At 40.2% G+C, this 25013-nt stretch overlaps 1 protein-coding gene across 4 annotated transcripts in view; it reads left to right on the forward strand.

Moving 5' to 3' along the window:
• Positions 1-25013, forward strand: part of pcnt (pericentrin) — a 310379-nt gene that overhangs the window by 63813 nt on the left and 221553 nt on the right. For 3 of the 4 annotated variants that reach the window (XM_072578710.1, XM_072578709.1, XM_072578711.1), the window contains exons 5-9: positions 4456-4605; positions 9761-9925; positions 16446-18608; positions 21646-21738; positions 23095-23271. In XM_072578710.1, coding sequence (XP_072434811.1) covers positions 4456-4605; positions 9761-9925; positions 16446-18608; positions 21646-21738; positions 23095-23271 — 2748 coding nt within the window. The remainder of the gene's footprint in view (positions 1-4455; positions 4606-9760; positions 9926-16445; positions 18609-21645; positions 21739-23094; positions 23272-25013) is intronic. The other variant, XM_072578712.1, reaches the window with a different exon arrangement.

Below are 25013 nucleotides of genomic sequence, written 5' to 3' on the forward strand. Positions count from 1 at the left end.
GAGGAGGAAGGTATTAGGTTACAAGAGGATGTAAACAGATTGGTCAGATGGGCACATCAATGACAGAATTTAACTCTGATAAATGTGAGGTGATATACACTGGGGGAAAAAAAGGAGCAAGCCAAGGGAATGCTCAATGAGTGGCAAGACTGTAAGAAGCTCAGAGAAACAGAGGGTAGTAGATTTGTCACTAAGAGGGTGTGGGTGTCTGGATTGCACTGCCTGAAAGTGGGGAAACATTACAACCTTTCAAAAAGAACTTGATAAGTCCTTGATGTGTCATAACATTCAAGGTTATGGGCCTCGTGTGGGAAAGTGGGGCAAGAGTGGGTAGTAGTATGTTTTTGGCAGTGTAGACTCCTTGGGTCAAAGGACCTCTTCTTTACTCTGATTCTATGATTCTGAGGTATATATTCTGTTGGGATGTGCTGCCATCAGAGTCCTGGCGAATAAAATAGTGAGGGTTATGGAGTGGTTTTTTAATTAATTGGGAGGGCAGATGTTTAGAAACATTACCCAGAGTAGCACTGGAGGGATAGAGCAATGTACAAAGCAGCAGTAAATGGGGTCAAAGCATTGTTACAGCATTGTTAAAAAAGCAAAACTCATGTCTCTGTACTTGAATGCATGTAGTATTTGGAACAAAATATATATATTTGTGCCAATAATTCAGGTCAACAGTTATGAACGTATAGCCATTGCTGAGACATGGTTGCAAGATCAAAGCTGGGAATTAAATATGCAGGGGTATTTAAGTTTTCAAAATGACAGGCAGAAAGGAAAGGGTGGTGGGGAGTGGTGCTGTTGTTATGGAATGAGATAAGTGCAATAACATAAAATGATCGTGGATCCAAAGGAATGGTAACCATGTGGGTGGAGGAAAGATTAAAAACAAAGGAAAGAAAACACTGGTAGCAGTAGTCTATTATAGGCCCCCTAACAGTAGCTGTATGGTAGGAAAGAGAATAAATCAGGAGATAATGAGGAACTGTAGCAAAGGCAGTACATTAATCATGGATGACGTTAATCTTCTTGCAAATCAAATAGTCATATGGGCAGAAAGGCCTTGAAGAATTCATATTGCGTATATGGGACAGTTTCCTAGAATGGAACCAACCAGGGATCCGACTATTTTGAACATGTTGATGTATAATGAGGCAGCTTTAACAGATAACATGAGTGTACAAAATCCCCAAAGAAACAGTGACCACAACCTGGTAGAATTTAACATTCAGTTTGAGTGAGAAGAACTTGGGTCAGAAACAACTCTGCTATTTGAATAAGTGCCTCTTAAATACAAAGGATTGAAGACTGAGCTGGTTGGAGTGGAGTGGGGATGGAGTTTAACAGCAAAGATGATTGAGGAATAATGGCAGAAATTGAAGTTCATGGCTCACAGCAATGATATATTCCAGTGAAGAAGAATTCTAGGAAGAGTATAAGCCAATAATGGTTTACCAGGAAAGTTAAGGATTGCATCAAATTGAAAGAGGAAACATCAGATTTGGAAGGGTTAGTGGTAAGGTAGAGGATTGGCAGCATCTTAAAAATCAATGAAAGTTGTCAAAGCAAGTCATAAAGGGTGAAAATGAGCTTTTAGGGTAAACTTTAAAGTAATGTCAAGACAGTCAGCAAGAGCTGCTTTAAATATATCAAAATAATGATCGAAGCAAAAGTAGACATATGCCCCTTAAAGAACAAGACAGGTAAAATCATAATGGGGAACCAATAAACAGCATAGGGGTTGAATAATTACTTTATATCAGTCCTCACAGTAGAAAGCATGAGATCATTCCAACAGACTGACTTCTCATGTATTAGAGTTGATCTTTCTCTGCACCTTCTCTGTAGCTGTCACATTGTATTCTGCATTCTGTGCTGTCACCTACCATAGGGTACAAGTATGTAAGGTATGATTTGTCCGGTTAGCACACAGTACAAGACCTTTCACTGCATCTCAGTGCATATGACAATGTTAAATGAAATCAAAACAAAATCTTTAAATAATCAAAGGCCTGAAACGAGAGGAAGCAAATACAGGAAATTTCAGTAGAGTAAAACTGCTAGGGAAAGTAGTAGGGTGAAAGACTTTTAACTTCCCTGGATCTGATGGGATGCATCCCAGGATATGAATGTAAGTAGCTACAAAGATATTGGATACACTGGTAGTGATCTTACAGGATCCTGTGTTGGCAGAATATTTAGAAATGCATGCAGTCATTCCTCCATATCTGCAAGGGTTTAATTCCTGAGAACTCCCACAAACAATGAAATTTGCAATTGAGCAGCTCGTTAAAAATCACAAATACATGGTTTTTGCCTGCGAATGTTGACTTGGTTTTTTTTGGCAGGGATAGGTGCATTTGTGATGTCATGGATATAGAGGATTTACTGTAATATGACCAAGCAGAGTCAGCATAGCTTAATGAAGGGGAAATCATTCCTGACAAACTTAGTAGAATTCTTTGAGAAGGGAACAAGCAAGCGAGATTATATTTGGATTTTTGGAAGACATTTGATAAAGTATCGTATATTAGGTTTCTTAATAAAAGTCAATCATGTTGGAGTAATGTATTAATATAGAGAGAGGATTGATGAACTAATAGATGTCAGAGAGGATCTGTGCTGGGGCTATAATTATTTACAATACATATTAATGACTTGTATAAGGTAACTAAATCTACTATAACTAATTTTGTAGATGCCACAAAAATAGATGGGAAAGCAAGTAGTGAGAGTCACAGTCTGCAGAGAGATATAGCAAGTTAAGTGAGTACAGGAAAATGTTGATAGATGAACTACAAAATGGAAAAATGAGATGAGGATGAATAGAGGAGGTGAAAATTATTTGAATGGAGAAAGACTGCAGAAAGGTAGAGAACGGAAGGTTTCATATGTTCATGTTGATGAGTCCTAAAAAGTTAGCATCCAAGTTTAACAGACAATCGAGAAGGCAAATGGAATATTGGACTTTATTTCGAAGGGAATTGATTTAAAAGGTTTTGCTAAAACTGCATAAGCCAGATCACATCTTGAATATTAAGAGCAGTTTTGGGGCCCTTGTCTCAGGAAAGATATACTCGCATTGAAAGAAGTCCAGATCAAGTTCATTGGGCTGATACCAGCTATGGGAAAGACTGTCATATGATTTGAAATTGAGTAGGTTGAGCCTGCTCAAATGAGAATTGGAAATTAGAATAATGAGATACAAGATTCTTAAGTGTTATGGACCAGGCTAGACCCCTCAAAACCTTTTAAGAAGGTAGCCCAGACCCTAACTTTGCTAGTTGTTTTAAGCAGGTGTAAAATTCCAGGAGAGAATCATCTGGTCAAACCATTTTGTTTTAAGCAAAACAGAATACGAGGTACTGAATAAAACACAAGCAACAGAAAACCATACCAAATAACTTAGCCTCTTTGAAAATCTAACAGACTATTCCCAATTGAATGATGCTGTTCCAACTGCTTGCAACAATCCCTATAAACACCCCTTGGCACAAAAGGTAAAATCAAACACAAGCTCTTACAGGATAGAAGTCAGAGAGAATACTAACCTGGACCCGCTTCTTTTGGTCCAGCAGCCTTTCTTCACACTACTGCTAAAAATCAACAAACCAAAGAAAAGCTGAGATGGGAGAACTGACCACACCCCTTTCAATGTATAAGTGTTTTTTTTTAACTTGAAAGCCCTCTGCTTGAGGCAGTCTCTGTTAGCTATTATCAACTTGGTCCTAAAACTCTTTACCTCCAGACTTTTCAGAGTCTGTGTCGTTTACGACCTCCATGGAGGAAAAAAGGCAACTTTGACACATTGGGGACTTAGCAGTGTAAGTGTAGAATGCTCATTTGCTCTTATGGGGGAGTTGAAAGCCGGAGGGTATAATCTCAGAAGAAGGGGTCACACGTTTAAGATCAAAATGAGGAAGAATTTCTTTACTGAGGTAGTGAAGCTGTGGAATTCTATTTGTGATTCATGGAGACGTCTGGGTCTTTAAGCACATTCAGAGCTGAGATTGACCTAACTTTTTAATCAGTCAGGGAATTGCAAGTATTGGGGAAAATTCAGGAGTGTGAAGTTGAGAATTATCAGATCAAGCATGATTTTGTTACATAGGAACTGGAGTAAACCATTCAGTCCCTTGAGCCTGTTCCACCATTCGATGAAACCATGGCTGATCTGTGGCCTAGCACCATATACCTGTGCTTAACGAAACGTTATTTATCTCAAATTTAAAATTAAGAACTGATTTATCATCCACATTAACCACTCTTTATGTGTAGAAGTGCTTCATCACATGTCTCCTGAACAGTCTGGCCTGAATTGAATGGCAGAGCAGATACAATGGATCGAATGGTCTACTTCTGCTATGTCTTGCAGTCTTAAGCTTACTGCATAAAATATGTATTTATAATGAACTGAAAGTAAATGCTGTAATTTTGTTCTGGTCTCATCAGGATTTAGAGATGGCTGTACAGAAGAGGAATGATGTTATTAGCCAGCTGACAGATAACCTGCAGCAGGTTATTCAGAACAGAGATGAGGTCCAAAAGGAGGCTCTGGAGTTAACTGACCAGATTCAGTCTTTACAGCACCAATTACAGCAGGTATTACAGCTAGAGATATCTTTGCTTGCAATTGATTATTGAAGTCAGCTGCCACAACTTGACTACTAATGCCGAATGTTTTTCTCTTTACTAAATTGTAATACATTTATGAAAGAAAAATATTTTTTTGCCTTAGGTGTCCAAGATTAGCACCAAACATATCTCAAACTTGTTCTTCCAATATTGAAGTACAATTCCACTTGGTGTGAATATTTTGAATGCCTACATTGATTCTTGTGTTCTGCCTGGGATTTAGGACTAATTTTGGGTACTAAATTTCAGCATGGCTGGTCCATGTTTAGGCATTTGTACCATGATGTATATTCACCATGTGAAGCAATTTGCATGGTACTCACTATATGCAGTAATGTTAACAGTCTGAAAGGATTTTTATAAGTATGCCTTGACGTTGGATTGATTACAGCATGTAATTTGTTTTTTTTTATAAACTGTCATTAACAAGATAATTTCCTGAGTAGTGAAAGCATCATGAGCTAGTTCCTGTAGATTCCTGGATCATCTTGAGTTTTTTGTTTAAAAGAACCAAAGTGATCGTACAGAGTAAACCATTTTATGTGAATTAAATAATACAGTTGTCACATTGGTGCAGTAGAAGCTGCATTTTCTTCTCAGATTTATTTTTAAATTGACTGATATTTAGACTGGCAGCTCAGTTTCATAATGAGGTGGAGTCTTCCTTTAAATTGTAACATTAATTGTCTGTTCAGGTGTACATAAAAGATCCCAGTGGCCTACTCAAAGAAAGCTCAAATTGTCTTTGGATAAGGGGGAGCATTTTCAGTTTGGCAACTTTTGACTAGTGGAATGCCACAGGGTTCAGTGGTGGGCCACAATTATTTACAGCACAAATTAATGATTTGGCAGTGTATGTACTACAGCCAAGTTTATAGATGACACAAAAATAAATGGGAAGTCAAGTGGTGAGAATGACACCAAAAGTGTATGGAGGAATATAGACTGGTTAAGTGAGTCGGCAAACTTTTGGCAGTTGGAATATAATGTGGAGGAATTAGAGGTGATGTGCTTTGGCAAGAAGAGCAGAGGAGCTGAATATAATTTAAACTGGTAAAGAATACATAAACTAGAGAACAAATGCATTTGGAAGCCACTGTCAGTGAGTCAGAAAAAGCTAGCATTGGTGTGGCGTGGGTAATAGGGAAGGCAAATGGACTGGAGTATAAAAGTAGGGGGGTGGTTTTGCTGGAACTATATAAGGTCACAGCTGGAATACTATGAATGGGTTTGAGCCCTTATCTGAGAAAAGATATACTGGCATTGTAGGCAGTGCAGGTTCATCTAGGCTGATAAAAACCAAAAGAACTGCGGGTGCTGTAAATCAGAAACAAAAACAGAAATTGCTGGAAAAATCCATGAGGTCTGGCAGCATCAATGGAGAGAAGTCAGAGTTCATGTTTCAGGTCGAGTGACCCTTCCTCACACTTGGATGTTCTGACAGGGTTGATGCGGAGACTCTAGGACCAGAGGGTGGAATCATAAAATAAGGGGTAACCCTTTCGGATAGAATTTCTTCTGCGGGTAATGAATTTGTGGGATTCTTTACCACAGAACTCTGTTAAGGGTGTGTTAGTAAGGCTGAATCAATAAGGGAACCAAGGGTTATGGGGAAAAGGGAGGAAAATGGATGATCAGATCTCATTGAATAGCAGAGCCGATTGGCTGAATGGCCTATTTTTCTTGTGTCTTACAGTAAATTCTGTTTTAAATAAGACCGTTTTGGAAGGGAACTGACCAACGAAAGAGACAGCAGCCAGTAATGGGTCAAATATAATCAGGTTCACAGTTGAGGCCTGAATTGAAGAAGGGCATTTCTCCTCAGGTTTACAGAAAAGCAGGTGAAAGCATAGGCACAGGGCTGTCAATTTTACATTTATGACTGTGTTGACTTTGTTGGATGAGGAGTCCAGCAAATACAGGAGAGTTGAAATTTATGCAATACGAAAGATGGAGACTGGCTAGAACAACATTGAAGTAATAGAATGTGGAAGTAAGAAGTGCATAGATGAGGGCTGGGAGAAGGGTCCAGGATGGGCAGTCATTTTGTGGGTTGCAGTCGACAGTCCTGATGATAGAATATGTTCTTGCATAGAAACCTCAGGGTCAGATAGGCTAACATGGGTCATACACAGTTTCAAATTCCCTGTGGCTTGGGGAGCAAAGGCAGTACCTTTGATTATCTTAATATTTAATTGTAGAAAACTTCTACTCATCTGATATGAGTAAGCTGCATGATAACGCGAAAGTAGTAAAGAGAAGGGGACAGATTTTCTCAGTATTTAAATAGGCGAGCTCCATCTGAATTTTGTATGTTTGAATTGGGTCACCTCTGATACTTCTGAACACCAGAGACTATGGACCCAGTCAACTTAATGTCTCCTCATAGAACAATCCCGGGAACCAATGTAATAAACTGTACTTGATGTGGAGGGACTGCAGTGATGCTCCCTTGGGTGAGATAAGTTATTATGGTACTTCAAGTCTGCTCTGGCCATTGATGTACATAATTCTGTTAAGAGTACTTATACGTTCATTTTTTCTGTAATAGAAGCTAACATAATGTTTGCTTTTCTGATTGTCTGATTGTTTATGATTGATCAAGAGTACTCACTTCTCAATGCACATATTTCAAATCTCTCAGCATGACAAGATTATTCTGCTTTTTGATTTTCCTTATCAAAATGGATAATTTCACGTTTCATCACTTTTTGTATTCCATTTGCCAATATTTTGCCCACTCGCCCAACCAGGTCTATAGTTGTAGGAGCATATTACTGCAGACATTGGAATCTGCACTAAAAGCAAAAAATGCTGGAAGTCACAGCGGTCAGGCAACATCCATGGAGAGGAATGAAGCTAACATTTCAACTCTGATGCGGAATCAACTAGACTCAACGTTTGGTTGCTTTCTCTCCATGGATGTTGCCTGACCTGTTGTGATTTCCTATATTCCTTTGCAAACTCTTTGCAACCCCTTTACCACTTTCCAACATAACTCTCTACAGATTTGAATCTGTTGTACTTTTCCTTTCATACAAGTCAATCATATAGATTTGTAAATAACTGACACTGCAAACACTGATCCTTGTGTTATCTGGCTAGCGCTAATCTGTCAATCCAAAATATCCCGTTTATTCCTCCTTTTGGTTTCCAGTCCATTAGGTAATTAATAACAGTCTACAAGGGATCACTATCTCTCTTTTGAGATAGTGGTTATATATAAGTTGAAGGGGACCACTTTGCATTCAGCATGGTGCAAAGCAAGACACAGGCCAACATGAAATATCACAGTTTGGGGGACTAACCAACTTTTAGTTAATGTACATTTACCAGTACATTTTCTGCAATAACCTTTTGTGCAGCAGCTTCATTAAATGATTTTTGAAAATCAAAATACGGTATATCCACTGGGTTCATTCTATATCTACCCTGCTACTTACAATTCATAAACCTAAGTAGATTTGTCAAACTCTATTTTCCTTTCATAATTTCATGTTGAGTCTATTTAATTATCACAATTTCCAAATGCTCTACTATCATGTCCTTAATAACAGGTGTCAGCATCTTGTTTCTTATTGATAAACAATACAATTCCAACCCTTTGAATGATCTAAAATCGAAGTAATTCTGGAAGATCAAATTCACCAAGTTGTTATTTCCTCTGCAGCTAGAAGGTAGACTATCAAGTCATATTAGTCCAATTAACTTTTGGAATACCATTTATACTGCATTTAAGCTGCTTAATGTAGCTAAACTTATGGTTCTTACTTTATCTGTCTTCATAGTAGAGATGCAAGTAACACAAATGATTAATGTGTCTATGATTTATTTGTTGTCTGTTCCAATTTCATCTGTTTCTTGCATCTAATGGGCCAGTGTGTTTTCTCGATCTCTTCTTCCAGTTTGCCTATCTGTACAGTTATATCCTGTTTGAATGTTTCGCAATCTATTATAGCCAATATGTCCTCTGTATTACTATTTTCTTAATAATGTAAGTCTAGAAGCTGCAGAAAACCATATCACTTAGAAATTAGCACAAGTGTACAATGAGGTGGATGACCAAGACGTTTGGAATGTTGGAATTTATAAACAACTGAATATGAAAGAAAGAAGTGATACCCAAGTTGTGCAGAGCCTGGTAAGGACCTATTTGGCATAGCATTCAATTTGAGCACTACAACTTGGAGAGGTATAATACAGATTCACCAAATGAAACCAGAGTTTGCATTATGTGGATAGGTTGCATACATAAAGAGAAATCTAAGTTATATTACAAAACCATAAAGTGATTAAATGAGATTGTTGCAAGAAAACTATATATAGAATGAACCCAGTGGATATACTGTATTTTGATTTTCAAAAATCATTTAATGAAGCTGCTGTACAAAAGGTTATTGCAGAAAATGTACTGGTAAATGTACATTAACTAAAAGTTGATTAGTCCCCCAAACTGTGAAATAAGGAAGCACAAATGCCGAATTAAAGGTATGGTAGTCAAAAGTAAAATCAGGGAGTTTGTTTTTATGTGACTGGTGAAAGTTGTACCTCTTCTCTAAAAGGCTGAATCAGTTGAGATTTCTGAACTGAAATTGATAAATTATTGATAGAGAAGTGTAACAAGACATATTACAGCCACATTCAACACAAAGTTGGCCAAAGAATGATTGAAAGTTTTTGGATTTTTCTTGGTTTGAGGTCTGCCCAAGTGCGCATCATGACAACATGAAATCAAATGATTTGCTCCTAGACATTTGTGTACAATTGGGAAAATTAAATTTAAAAAGCTTTGAGGTTGCTATTGCTGAAATTAGTGTACTTGGTATTTTTGATGTTACCAACTGCATTGCATGTCACATGCCAGAGGTATTAATGTAGTGGAAAGCGGATACCTCTCCCAGTACAGACTGGTTATCCTCTCAATCTTTCCAGGAAGAAGAAGTGTTTAATTGAATGAGGCTTCTCAAGCAATGTGATAGGTCTGAAGAATTAATTTCTGCGAGAGCACTTGGATACCTGATTTATTCAAATATGGTGGTAAAATAGTTATGAAATTTGCCTTAAGAATTACACTAAAGAAGTGCATTCATGAAGAATTTTTAAATGTCATATTATTTTTCAGGCAAGTGAGATCTTGAAAAACAAAAGCCCTGGATTTGTGGAACTCCTTCAGGCCCAGCAACAAATCTCTCTCTTCCAACAGAACTTGAAAGAACAGAGTGAACGCATGGAGAGGCTTGAGCAGCGAGCACATGATTTAGAACTTCAGCTGGAATGTTCAGAGCAAGTGAGCAAATTGCAATTTTTTTCAGTCTCATTTATTATTTGGAATGTTTGGATTTTGCAATCCTCTTGAGCAGTATGAATTCTGTAAAACAAGTATACTATTTTGGATACTGTTGGGTGGAGGGGAGGAATGGCCATTCAGGAGAAAGCAGCAGTAGCCAGGTTGGTGGCACTATGACTGGCTCTGGGGCACAGCAGGCAAGGATAAAGGTAAACCGCACCTTAGTGATAGGAGACTCGATACGTAGGGGGACAGATAGGAGATTCTGTGACTGCAAAGGAGATTCCAGAATGGTGTATTGCCTCCCAGGTGCCAGGGTCCAGGATGTCTCAGAACAGCAGAGTGTTATTGAGAGGGAGGATGAGCAGCAGAAGTCATTACGCGTGTTGGCACAAATGACATAGGTGCAAATAAGGATGAGGTCCTGCAGAATGATTATAGGGAGCGAGGAGAAAAGTTAAAAACCAGCACCTCGTTGGAGATAATCTCTGGATTACTTCCAGAGCCATGTGCTAGTGAGGGTAAGAACAGGAGAGTATGGAAGATGAATGCATGGCTAAAGGATTGATGCAGGTGGCAGGGATTTAAGTTTTTTTAGATCATTGGGATCTTTTCTGGGGCAGAGATGACCTGTTCAAGAGGGGATGGGTTGCACCTGAACTGGAGGCGAACCAATATCTTGGCAGCCAGGTTTGTTAGTGCTGCTAGGGAGGTTTTAAACTGGATTGTCAGGGCTTGGGATCCTCAATAGCAAGGAGGCAAGCGCAAGGCTCAAAGGAGATCCGGTAATCAGGAATAGTAATTTGAAGAGACAAGTCAGGCTGGAACACGACAGGGAGCAAGCAATGCCTATTGGATTAAATTGGATTTATTTTAATGCAAGAAGGCTGACCGGTAAGGCTGATGAACTCAGGATGTGGATAGGTATGTGGGACTGAGATTTTATAGCCATTACAGAACCGTGGCTAAGGGAGGGGCAGGACTGGCAGCTTAATGTGCCAGGGTACAGATGCTTTAGACGGGACAGAAGTGGTGGAAGGAGGGGAAAGGGAATTGCATTTTTTATGAAGGCAAGTATCACAGCAGTTCTCAGAGATTAAATAACTAAAGGATCATGCAGTAAGGCTTTCTGGGTGGAGCTAAGTCATAAGAAGGGGATAGTGATTTATTGAGGTTGTACTATAGGTCCCCAAATAGTCAACGGGAGTTAGAGGAACAATTATGCAGGGAGATTGAGGAGACTTACAGGAGCAATAGGGTTGTTGTAGGGGATTTTAATTTCCCTAACATAGAGTGGGACTACCAGAACGTTAAGGGTTTATACGGGGTGGAATTTAAGTGCATTCAGGAAAGTTGCCTCAAGCAGTATATAGAGGTTCCTACTCAGGATGGGGCAAAACTCTACTTCCTCTTGGGAAATAGGGCAGGACAGGTGACGCTGGGGGTACTCTTTGGGACCAGAGACCGCAGTTCTATTAATTTTAAAGTAGTTATGGAGCGGATAAAATTGGTCCACAGGTTTAACTTTGAAACTAGGCAAAGTGAATTTTGATGGCATTAAACAGGAGCTTGCAGGTGTTGATTGGAATAGTTTGTTTGCAGGCAAAGGGACCTCCGGCAAGTGGGATGCTTTTAAAAGTGAGATAGCTAGCCTTCAAGGTCTATATGTTCCTGTGAGGGTGAAAGGCAAGGTTGGCAGGAATAGGGAATCCTGGATGGCAAGAGATATTGAGGCTTTGACCAGCGAAAGGAGGTGTGACTCAGGTACAGGCAGTTGGGATAAAGGGAATCCCTGGCGGTATATAGGAAATACAGGAGTTTATTGAAGAAGGAAATCAAGAGGGTGAAAAGGGGGCACAAGATAGCTTTGGCTGAGAAGATTAGGGTGAATCCAAAGTGGTACTTTAAGTATATTAAAGGTAAAAGAATAACGAGAGAGAGAATAGGGACCCCCAGAGATGTGCAGGTTAGGTGAATTGGCCATGCTAGATTGCCCATAGTGTTCAGGGATGTATAGGTTGGGTGCATTAGTCAAGGGTAAATAGAGTAATAAGATAGGGAAATGGGTCTTGGTGGGTTACTCTGTGGACTTGTTGGGCCAAATGTCTGTTTCCACACTGAAGGGATTCTAAGGACCAAAGTGGACATGTATGTGTAGAAGTGCAAGAGATGGGTGAGGTTCTCAATATTTCTCCTCTGTGTTTACCACACAGAAAGACATGATAACTAGGGGAAGTTAGTGGTGATATCTTGGGAACTATCCATATCACAATAGGGAAGATGTTAGCTGTATTAGAATGTATGGAGGTGGATAAATCTCCTGGTCCTGACCAGGTATATTTAGGAACACTGCAAGAGGCCAGAGAGTAAATTACAGGGGCCCTGGCTGATATTTTTGCAGCATCATTAGCTACGGTTCAGGTCCTGGAAGACTGGAAGATAGTGAATATTGTGCCATTATTTAAGAAACGCTGCAAAGAAAAGCCTGGGAACGATAGACCAGTAAACTTAACATCTGTGGTGGGTGAGTTACTTGAGAAGAGGGATAAAATATACATGCATTTGGAAAGACAGGGTTTGATGAGGAATTATCAGCATAGCTGTGTGAATGGAAGGTCATGCCTCTCAAATTTGTTCATCCTTTGACGAAGTGACCAGGAAAGTTGCCGAGGGCAGGACAGTAGACACAATCAATATGGATTTCAGTAAGGCCTTTCATAAGGTTCATATGGTAGGTTGCTCTGGAAGGTTAGATTGCATGGAATTCAGGGCATGCTGGCAAAGTAATACAATATAGGCTGGATGCTAGGAAGCAGAGGGTAATAGTGGAAGGATGCTTGTCGGACTGGAGCCCTGTGACTAATGGACTGTGTTAGAGTCAGCGTTGGGCCCGTTACTATTTGTTATCTATATCAATCATTTGGATAAGAATGTACAAGGCATAATTAGTAAGTTTGCTGATGGTACTAAAATAGGCAGTATTGTGGATAGTGAGGAAGATTATCAGAAATTGCACAGGACCTTGATCAGCTGGGGAAGTGGGCTGAAAAATGCCAAATGGAGTCTGTTATAAAGAAAGTGTTGGGTTTTGCCTTTTGGAAAGTCAAATCAAGGTAAGAGTTTCATGGTGAATGGTAGGGCCTTAAAGAGTGTAGAGGAACAGAGGGATCTTGGAGTTCAGGTTCACAATTGTCTCACAGGTAGGCAGGGCAGTGCAAAAGGCCTTTTGCACACTGGCCTTCATCAGTCAGGGCACTGACTATAGAAGTTGGGAAGTCACGTTGCAGTTATACAGGATGTTGGTGAGGCCGCACTTGGGAGTATCAAGTTTTGGTCTCCTTGTTAAAGGAAGGAAGTTATTAAACTGGAAAGAGTGCAAAAGAAATTTACAAGGATGTTGTCAGGATTAATGGTGTGAGTTACAGGGAGAGGTTGGACAAGCTAGGACTTTTTCTTTAGAGTGTAGGACACGAAGGGGGGACCTTAAAAATGTATAAGATCATGACAGACATGGATAGGGCGAATGCATTCTTTCTTTCTCTCAGGGTTTGGAAATCAAGGACGAGAGGGGCATCAGTTTAAGGTTAGAGGGGAAAGAATAAGAGGGAACCTGATGGGCAACTTTTTTTTACACAGAAGGTGGTACGCATATGGAATGAGCTACCACGAAAGTGGATGAGGTAGGTTTATTAACAACATCTAAAAGGCATTTGGACAAACACATGGATAGGAAAAGTTAAGAAGGATACGGGCCAAGTGCAGGGAAATGTGGTTAGCGTAAATGGACATTTTGGTCGCATGGACCAGTTTGGGCCAAAGAGCCTGTCTCCATACTGTAGGACTCCATGACTCTAGCCTGCTTTTCTGAAGCCAAGGTATTCTGATTTTTGAAATTGTAAAATAAAACTGAAGTCCTTTTTTCGGTAATAGGATTGAAAATCCTTTTTATGCATAGGATATCAGAGTCATAGAGGTTTACTGCATAAAATCAGGCCCTTTGGGCCAACTTGTCCATGCCACACAGTTTTCACAATTAAATTGTTCCCATTTGCCTGTGTTTGGTCCATCTCCGTCAATACCCATCACATCCATGTACCTACCCAAATATTCCTTAAATAACTAAATTGTACTCGCTGGCACCACCACTACCTGTGACAACCCATTCCAGGCACTCACATTTTCTAGTGATAAAATAGTGTCTATTTGAAGTCCAGTTTGTTTTCACCAAGTAGGCTTTTGCATGGTAACATTATTAATCCCATATACCAACATCTCTTTAAATGTTAGACCAAAGACAAGTGCCTCTGCCAGTCATCTTAACCTAGTCAAGAGTCCCAATACTGATTCCCCAGGTTTTCGAATTGCAGAGTAAAATGATAACATCTCAGAATTAGAGGTGGTTTGGTTTGTAGTATTCCTTAGCTAAGTCTGTCAACCCTTCAAAGTTTAGTATTTTGTGCCTCAGGGAAAGTCAGGCTCCTAATAACCATAAAAGCTGTGGCTCCACAAGCTGAGACGAAAATTACCCATTGCTTTTCATCTGCCCCAGCATCGTTTGCCTGAAAAAGTAACATTCTTTTCATATATGAGGCCCTATCTTTGGCAGGATTGAATGAGTAAAACTTCCCAATAATGGCATGATGCCACAAATGCTTACTGCAACTCAAATGCAAGTTTTTTTCAGGAGCATGCTTTACTCTCATTGCCACTGATATAACTCCACAGAGGCTGGTCTCCTATCACCCAGTCACCCTTTATTTACACGGGGAAAATCCTTGACACTGGTCCAGCTTTGAGTGTCAGAGTGACTGATACTCCTTCTCTTTTTTTTCTTTTTTTTTCTTTTTTTTTCTTTTTTTTTCTTTTTTTTTCTTTTTCCCAGCACCCATGGTGTGTGTGTATGTGTGTAGGTGTGAGACACAGTGAGAAACACAAGGTGCACGAATCCTTTATTCGATTTCCACCACCAGGAAGATAGGAAAACACCCGAGTGGCCAGCGGTGAGCACTGCCCTTCACATCAAAGAGCAGTGCTGTGTGATCAAAACAGTGAAGGGGAGGGTAGGGACGATACTTCTTCTCTTTTTTTTTAAGGGGAGGGTAGGGACTAAATCAAAATAGAGTTGGAGGGAGAAATAATGCACTCCACTCCCTGCGGCGCCCACCTCTCCCTGAACGACTCCAGGGTGTTGGTGGACACCGCGTGCTCCTTCTCCAAGGACACCCAGTCTCTAATGTAAATCCCCTGTTAATTTTTTTTTCTTCTTTTTTTTCTTCTTTTTTTTTCCCCCCCACACTACCGCCTAACTGCGGTAGTGCTTATTATTTTTTTTCCCACCACCCATGGTGTGTGTGTGCAGGTGTGAGACACAGTGAAGGACACAAAGTGCACGAATCTTTATTCAATTTCCACCACCAGGAAGATATGAAAAACACCCGAGTGGCCAGTGACCAGCACTGCCCTTCACATCAAAGGGCAATGCTGTGTGATCAAAACAGTGAAGGGGAGGGTAGGGACGATACTCCTTCTCTTATCTGTCTGCTAGGACTCCCTGATTGGACAAGATTAACATCCCAAATCAGGGAAATCTTATTCTATGAGGCCCATCTGGCTGACCTTGTTACAATCACTGCATCGTTCAGACATGGGGAGAACATGCAAACTCCACACAGACAGTTACTTAAGGTTGGAATCGAACCCAGATGCCTAGCAGTGTGAGGCAGTAGTGCCAACCGTTGTGCCTCCCAGTTTTGTTGAGCTCAGTTTAGATTTTGAGGTCCTTGCTGTTTCATTGTTCATGGTTAAAGAAAGGGACTTAGGGTATTGTGAATACATGATGTGGTCAGAGGGAAATAAAGTGGAAGGGAGGTTTGGAGGGGCATAAGCATCCAAGATTTATTCGAGAGTGCCATCTTTGCCTTAAAGGTGTCAAAGAAAAAAATCTTTTGGAATAGCAATTGCTTATTATTCTACCATTTCTACGTTCTCTAGATACATTTTCTTGTTCTATTACTACTTCCCTTTTGTTATGCACCACCAGCTCTCCTGTTGTTTAATGTCTATTGGCCTCTATTCTGTCAGACATTCCTCTTTCTTGTGCACCCTCCCTCATTTCACCTACTTAAGGCCCATCACATTTCTTCCTTTTTTCTCAGCTGTTACAGATTAGTGACATGAAGCACTAACTCTACTTCTCTCTGTCAAGGTGCTGCCTGACCAGCTGAGTATTTTCTATTTTTTTTAATCAGATAATGGTAATTTGGTTAGTTCAGTGTGATGTTTAAATTGTAGAAGGAAGATTAGAAGAATGAGGAATTTCATTTGTTCTGAGACTTTGGAAATGAGTAAAGTAGAAATAATGCACTCAGTGAACAATCTCCATTTTTTTCACTCCTCATTTTCTTGAATAGCAAAGTTGATTTATTAGATCAGTGAACACAGTATATATTTATGACATAATCATATAATGATTTTCCTGTCTTTTTCTGCATAGTTCTACAATATTTTTTCTTCTTTTAAGAGTGCAAAAGACAAAGACAGCTGTATTGCTCAGATGGTTGAACAACAGAAAATGACAGAAAGCACTGTGCTACAATTAAATCGGTGGGTGGAAGAAAAAGATGAAGCCATTAAAGAATTAAAAGAAAAATTGGACCTTAATGACGACACAATATCACAGCAGCAGCATTCACTGCTGCTTCGGGATCAAGAAATTACTGAATTAAAGAGAGACATTGAATATACCATGCAACAAAGGCGCTCTCTGGAAAAAAATGGAGGGCAAATTGATGCAGATTACATGCAGAAACAATTTGGTCAGAAGGATATAGAGGAACCGAGGTTTGATGCAGGGGCAGGTTGTAGCCAGGAACCTGTCTGCGAGGTGCAGAGGCAAGGTGAACAAACAAATGTTGAGGTTGATATCTTCCAAAGCCCGATTCAAAATCATTCTGGACCCTGTGAACAAGTGCTAACTTTAAATGCAATGATGATCAATCTAAATGAAAAACTACAAGAATCCAATCTCGAGAAAGAGAGACTTCACAGAGATTTAGAAAAAATGATGGTGTCTCATCAGGAAAAAATTGAAATTGAGAAGAAATATAAACTTTTGATTCAGGATCTGGAAGAACAGACAAAGCTGTACAAATCTGAAAAAGAGCATTTGAATCGTGAAATTCAAGAGCTCACTGCTGTTTTGGCCCAAGAGAAGGAAGACAGTAAAGAAATGAGACTCCGGCATGAGCATGAAATCACAAACTACAGTATAAAGTTGGAGATGATGGAAAGGGAGAAGGATGAAGTGCTAAGCCGACTGGCTGAATCTCAAGAAGTAGAACTTGAGCAACTTAAAACCAAGATGCTGTTCAGTCATGAAGCTGATTTGTCTAAACTTAGGGAAGATCTTGAAACACAACACAATCTAAAAACTGGAGAACTTAGAAAGGAACTGGAATGTCTGGAAAAAAGATTGCATAGTCAAATACACCGTAATGATACCAATGAGAATTTTGAAGCATTGGACCACGAAAAAGTCATGTTAACTGAGCAGTGTGCAGAGTTAACAAAGCAGTTGCAAAACAAAGAAATGGAGCTGGAGAAATTGCATATGGAAGTTAAGATGTCAGCCAGTGAAACTCAGGAAGCTGTACAGAAGTGTAAAGCAGTCACTGAGGAACTGTCAAGTTTGCGTTTAGAAGTGGTAAAAGAAAGTACTGAACGGCATCGTTGTGAAGAGGAAATAAAGAAGCTATTTCTCAAGAGCCAAAGAAATATCCAGGAGTCTGAACCTGAGCAGAAAGCATTGGTTTCTACAAAGGAAAAAGTGGAAAAAGACAAAGAAAGTGACATTAATATGTTAAAGGGAATGGTGCAAGATCTGACACAGGAGAAGCAGTTGTTGTTGACACAGCTACGAGAACAGGAGCAGCTAGTCAAAGGGGTTCAAGAACAAAAGTTGGCTGCAGATTCAGTCACCAGTGAAGTTCAAGCTTTGTTTGGCCGTCAGCTTGCTGCATTGCAGAGCCAACGGGATCAGCTGCAGGCTCAGATCGAGGCTCAAAAAGCTAAAAATCAAACAGTATCTGAAATCCTGGGGCAGAAAACCATGCAGGAGTCATCCCTGCGCGAAGAACTCAAAGAACTTCGGTCAGTATTGAGTGAAAATGAAGAATATGTAAATCAACTAACTGAAGAGAAAATCAAGCTTGAAAATAAAGTATTGTCAAATGCAGAGGATCTTTCTAGGATTGAAGAAGTACTTAGTGGAATCAAAGCTGAAAATAATTGTTTAAGGAAAGAGAAGACAGATCTGATGCATAAGCTTCAAGATCTGGACTGTACAATGCAGTCTGAGATTCTAGCCCTGGCCAGTGAATTGAAGGGAAAGGTTACTGAATTGCAAAAGCTAGAGGCAACCCTGGAAGAACAAAAGGCTCAACATCTTCAGGAACATTCCACTCTGAAACTGGAGGTCAGCAATCAAAGAAAGATTCAACAGAAATTGGAACAAACTTTCAATGAAAAAATGCAGACTATGCTGCAAGAACAGGAAGAGAGGCTTAACCATGCAGTGCAGCAGGCTCAGGCAGTTGTGACCAGCCATTATGAGGAAGAACTGAACCAAGTGAAAGAGTTGCAACAGTCTGACATGAAGAAATTGAAAATGCAACATCAGAAAGAGGTATTTATGGTTTTGCTGTACAGAAGACAATATATTCAATGACCTAAATTGAGTTTTGATTTTTTTTATGCCCATCCCCAGTGCCTTTGAAGTTGGTGGTGAGCTGCCTTCTTGAAAAGTTGCAGCTGTGTGATTTGGTTAATGCACAGTGCATTAGGAAGGGAGTTTCAGGATTTTGAACCCAGCTACAGTGAAAAGTTTTCTGTTTCAAAGAAACTGCCTCCCTTGGTTGGATAGGATAAATAGATAAACTAGAGGGCATAGGTTTAGGGTGAGAGGTAAAAGGGACCTAAGGGGCAATTCTTTCATGCAGAGGGTGGTGCGTATGTGGAATGAGCTGCCAGAGGAAGTACTGGAGGCTGGTACAATTACAGCATGTAAAAGGATGGGTATATGAATAGGAAGGGTTCACAGGAATATGGGCCAAGTTCTGTCAAATGGGACGTGATTAATTTAGGATATCTGGTCAGCATGGGCGAGTTGGACCGAAAGGTTACTGCTTTTAGTCATTTTTATCAATGGCCTGGATGATTGAGTAGAAGGATTGGTTAGTAAATTTGTGGATGATACTAAACTCGGTGGAGTTGTGGACAGTGTGGAAGGATGTTGCAGGCTATAGAGGGACATGGCTAAGCTGCAGAGTTGGGCAGAGAGGTGACAAATGGAGTTTAATGCGGAAAAGTGTGAAGTGATTCACTTTGGAAGGAGTAACAGGAATACAGGGCACTGGGCTAATGGTAAGATTCCTGGTCGTGTGGATTTGGAGAGAGATCTTAGTGTCCATGTGCATAGATCCCTGAAAGTTGCCATCCAGGTTGATATGATTGTTAAGGTGTCCAGTGTGTTAACTTTTATTGGTAGAGGGATTGGGTTTTGGAGCTGTGAGGTCATGCTGCAGCTGTACAAAACTCTCTAGTGTAGCTGCACTTGAAGTATTGCACTCAGCTCTGACTGCCACACTATAGGAAGGATGTGGAAGCTTTGGGAAGGGCACAGAGGAGATTTCCCAGGATTTTGCCTGGGGTGAAGGGAAGATCTTATGAGGAAAGGTGAGGGGCTTGAGGTTGTATTTGTTTGAGAGAAGAAGATTAAAAGATGACTTAATAGAGATATACAAGATGATCAGGGGATTAGACAGGGTGACAGTGAGACCCTTTTTCCTTTGATGCTGATGGCTAGCACAAGGCGACATAGCTTTAAATTGAGGGGTGATAGACATAGGACAGATGTCAGAGGTAGTTTCTTTACTCAGAGTAGTAGGAGCGTGGAACACACTGCCTGCAGCAGTCGTAGACTCGCCAACTTTAAGGGCATTTAAATGGTCTTTGGATAAATATATGAATGATGATGGAATAGTGGAGGTTAGATAGGCTTCAGGTTGGTACCTCAGGTTAGTGCAACATCGTGGGCCAAATGGCCTGTACTGCCCTGTATTGTTCTGTGTTCTATGTTTTATGTCTGTTTCCATGCTGTACTTTTCTGTGACTCTAAGGTCGATGCCCCCTGGTTATTGATCCTTTCATCAAGGGAAAAGTTCCTTTGTGTCTCCTCTGTATATGCCTCTCTTAATTTTATGTACCTCAATGTAAGGCTTTTGATAAGGTTCCCCATGGTAGGCTTATGCGGAAAGTCAGGAAGCATGGGATAGTGGGAAGTTTGGCCAGTTGGATAGAGAACTGGCTAACCGGTCGAAGTCAGAGAGTGGTAGTAGATGGTAAATATTCAGCCTGGAGCCCAGTTACAAGTGGAGTTCCGCAGGGATCGGTTCTGGGTCCTCTGCTGTTTGTAATTTTTATTAATGACTTGGAAGAGGGAGTCGAAGGGTGGGTCAGTAAATTTGCAGATGATACGAAGATTGGTGGAGTTGTGGATAGTGAGGAGGGCAGTTGTCGGCTGCAAAGGGACTTGGATATGATGCAGAGCTGGGCTGAGGAGTGGCAGATGGAGTTCAACCCTGTCAAGTGTGAGGTTGTCCATTTTGGAAGGACAAATAAGAATGCGGAATACAGGGTTAACGGTAGGGTTCTTAGTAAGGTGGAGGAGCAGGGGGATCTTGGGGTCTATATTCATAGATCTTTGAAAGCTGCCACCTCAGGTGGATAGAGCTTGTAAGAAGACCTATGGTGTGTAGCGTTCATTAGCAGAGGGATTGAATTCAAGAGTCGTGAGGTGATGTTGCAGCTGTACAGGACCTTAGTAAGGCCACATTTGGAGTACTGTGTGCAGTTCTGGTTGCCTCATTTTAGGAAAGATGTGGAAGATTTGGAGAGGGTGCAGAGGAGATTTACCAGGATGTTGCCTGGAATGGAGAATAGGTCGTACGAGGATAGGTTGAGAGTGCTAGGCCTTTTCTCATTGGAACGGCGAAGGATGAGGGGTGACTTGATAGAGGTTTATAAGATGATCAGGGGAATAGATAGAGTAGACAGTCAGAGACTTTTTCCCCAGGTACAACAGAGTGTTACAAGGGGACATAAATTTAAGGTGAAGGGTGGAAGGTATAGGGGGGATGTCAGGAGTAGGTTCTTTACCCAGAGTGGTGGGGGCATGGAATGCGCTGCCTGTGGGAGTGGCAGAGTTAGAATCATTGGTGACCTTTAAGCAGCAATTAGATAGGTACATGGATAGGTGCTTAAGCTAGGACAAATGTTCGGCACAACATCGTGGGCCAAAGGGCCTGTTCTGTGCTGTATTGTTCTATGTTCTATGATTCTAGGAACAAAGCATGTTGAACCAAGTTTTTTGACCATATTCTCTTGAATTTATGCATTTCCTCAGTTTCCTGCAATGAAATGAACCTCTTAATCTGTGTCAAATGTAGTTTATTGCCCAAATAACTTACTGTCAATTCTAATATGGGTACTGATTTTTGAAGGTTATTATGCAGAAATTTATCTTTGAAACTTATCTTGAATCAAAATGTTTTGTAATAAGGGAGGTATGAAATCATTGTAAAGTGTTGAGTGACTAATCCAAAGTGTTTTTTCTGGCATGCTTGATTGATTGTTGCACTTGTGATCTTTTGTATTCCTTTCAGTTAGATAAATTGAATGCAGAAGTGAGGAAGGCATTTGACTTGCAACAGAAACAGGAAGATGAAAGAAGAGAACAAATTGGATTAATTAAACGGGCAAGTATTCTTGCAGATAATTAGCTGTCACCCTCTTGATTGATATTATTGGGGCACTTCATAATCTGTGACAGAAAAAAGTGTCCAATTTACTTTCTCCTGTTTTGTACTCTTGATGTATGTGTTTTGTTTCATGTGAGATCTGAATTAAAATTTGCACAAAAAATGAAAGTTGAGAATCTATATTTTTAAGAAAAACTTTCTTACAACTTGCACAATTCTGAGTAGTTACCTTCAGGAATGTTGCGATTCGTTCATAACTTTTGAATATTGATCACAGTGTCTTTTTTTATTGTCCCTCTGGATGTGGGTGTTGCTGTTTAGGCCAGTATTTAGCATCCATCCCTAGGTGCCCTTTACAAGTTGGTGGTTAGCTGCTGCCTTGAACTGCTGCAGTCTATGGAGAATAGGTACATCTTCAGTGCTGTTTAGAAAGGTGCTGAAGCTAATTATCTGCAAATTATGATGAGTTTGAATGTTTGCAAGAACTTTCTTGGATTGAAGTTTCCATGATCATCATTTGTTGTGAATGTCAATCTATCAAAGTTAGATGTGACCAGCATGGACAAAAGCAAAGTGAAGGCCACAGTGTTCCATCAAAGTGTTCTTAGTTGGAAATTGCACATTCCTGCATCATTGAAACTCAGCAATCTATAGGAAGGAATACGACTTGTTAGATCACTGTAGAAAACAGAAGATAAATGTAATAAAAAGTGTTAAATTGAGATGCAGCCACATTATGCTCCAATCAAATTGAAATGTCTAACTGTCCAATGGGAAAGATGGACCTAATATTTTGGAACAAAGCGAAAATGTCTGCCATCAATACAGCAATAAATAACTGCCACCCTTCTGATTTAATTTGATTGTCTACATTAACGGTTAATGCTTTATTGTTAAAGTATTGTTGCCAGTACAAATATGTTTGCTCTTTCTGAAATGTGCCCAATTGAAAAAATCTCTCAAGTTATACTCTTCTGTTTTTTAGCTGACGTGTGCCAATTTGTGCAGATCAGAGACCGTAATTAAGAAGAGCTTACATTTATATTTTCAAGATATTCTTAAAAACCTTCAAAGCCATTAATTACTTTTGAGAAATAACCATGTTTGTTATGTAGACAAATATGGTAGGCAATTTATACAGAACAATGTTCACTGAGTAGCAATAAGATGAATGACCCAGTTGATGGTGGTAGATAAATATTATTCAGCGTGCTAGAAGAGCTCTGCTGCAACTCAGATCTTCTTTTTGTTCAATTGTGCTAGCTTGCCGTAATATTAGAATCGTGGGCCGAAGGGCCTGTTCTGTGCTGTATTGTTCTATTATATATGCACACTTGTTATCTTTATTTACAGGTTCATGAAAGGGAGCATGACAGAGAGATGAGTACACTAATTACTAAACATAAAGAGGAGGTGGAGCAACAGCGGGCAGAACTGACACAGGAGCAGCAGGATCTGTTTAGTGATATTCAGGCACAAATGGAGTCAGCACATGAAGCCGAACTGTACCAAATTCAGCTTCAAATGCAGGTTAGTTATCACTAGTGAAAGATGGTAACGGTGATGATCCTTCTCCTAGAGCTACTATTGTTCTTGTGTTAATGATGTTGCAAGGTATTAAAGCAGAAATTCCCAGCTTTTGACAAAAAAAACACTTGAAAGAAACTGGCTCCTTGGTGCTGTGAGACAGCAGTGCTTAGCGTTCAGCCACTGTGCCATCATATCTGTCCTAAGTGACTTGCCTTTTATTCTGAGATTTGGTGGAGCCAGGAAAAGCATCATTTCTGCATCTTCATTGTCTATTATCCTAAACTAGAAAAGCAATAAGCTGTAATTGTTCCACTGTTTGTTACTTCTTGCTGTATCTTAGCTGCACCCAAACAAATTCTTCTGCTAATACACTGATCTTACGTTGTCTCATTAGTGCTGTTCCACTTAGTATTCCTTTTTAGTCTTTTCCTCCTAACTGTCAAATATCCTTGAGTATTCAGCTGCCTGTCTTGGTCACCTTGTAGCTACATTTCCATAATGGCAATTAAATCATGTACTTTACTTTGACTAGTGTCATTAATTCACCTATCTTGCTGTGAATACCTTATGTATTCAGATCATGTTTTTATTTCTGCCTTTTTAACATGATTCTGTAATGTGACCCTATTGATCCTAAGCTTTGTTTCTGAATTTTCCATTTTCATTTAGAATTATTGTACTTCCTATGGCCAGCTTTGTTTATATCCAATCTGCATAAATTCCCATTCCCATACCTAAAATTGTTTAAACACTTCTCAACAGAACTAGCAAATCTCCCGTAAGGATATTAGTCCTGGTTCTACTAAGGTGTGACTCATCCTTGTACAAGTCCCACCTGCTCAGAGCCAACCCCAGTGCTCCAAGGGTCTAAAACCCTCCAACCTCTGCCATTTTTCCAGACACTTGTTCATTCACTTAATCTTATATCTGGGCTCACCAGTGCTTGATAGTGGGAGTAAGATTAACATATTATTGGAATCAGCAGTATAAACTGTTTTTGAACCTCTTGCTAGGGCCATACACTCTAGTAGAAAGTGAGGACTGCAGCATTTGAAGATCAGAGTCAAAGATTATTGTGCTGGAAAAGCACAGCCAGTCAGGCAGCGTCCGAGGAGCAGGAGAATTGAGGAGGGCTTATGCCCGAAAAGTCGATTCTCCGGCTTCTCTGATGCAGCCTGACTGGCTGTGCTTTTTGAGCACCACGCTCTTCCACCGTAAACTCGTGTCAGGATGTCTGCTCCCTATCTGCCTAGTGTCTTTGAAGTATTTTGAAGCATTGGCACCGTCCTCCCCCAAAAGAATGTAATCTGACTGTGCCGTGGCATCTTTGACTGTAACACCAGGGAGGCAACATACCATCCTGTAGTGATGCCTGGACACACAAATGCCTGTATGTTCCCACATTGACTTGCCTAACAATCTTGCCCTTCCATTCTTCTTTCAGACCACCAGAATAGCTGAACCACTTTTGATGCTTGTCACAAGTTTGGCACTTGTTACATGGCTCTGATGAGCATTACCTCACAAGTACCCAAAGTGGAAATCTGGTCTGTGAGTGAGAAAGTTCTCCTGTGCTACTTGCCCAACGTTTCTAACCTGAATAGTGGTCACCAAATTCCACCACTGTTTGCTTAGACTTAATCTGCAGTATGAGCTCTGCAAAGAATGTAACAAAAAGAAGCAGGAGTAAGCCATTCAGCAATTCAAGCCTACTCCACTATTCATCAAAATCTTGATTGATA

The sequence above is a fragment of the Chiloscyllium punctatum genome, chromosome 10, assembly GCF_047496795.1.
Source record: "Chiloscyllium punctatum isolate Juve2018m chromosome 10, sChiPun1.3, whole genome shotgun sequence".
NCBI classification, from domain to species: domain Eukaryota; kingdom Metazoa; phylum Chordata; class Chondrichthyes; order Orectolobiformes; family Hemiscylliidae; genus Chiloscyllium; species Chiloscyllium punctatum.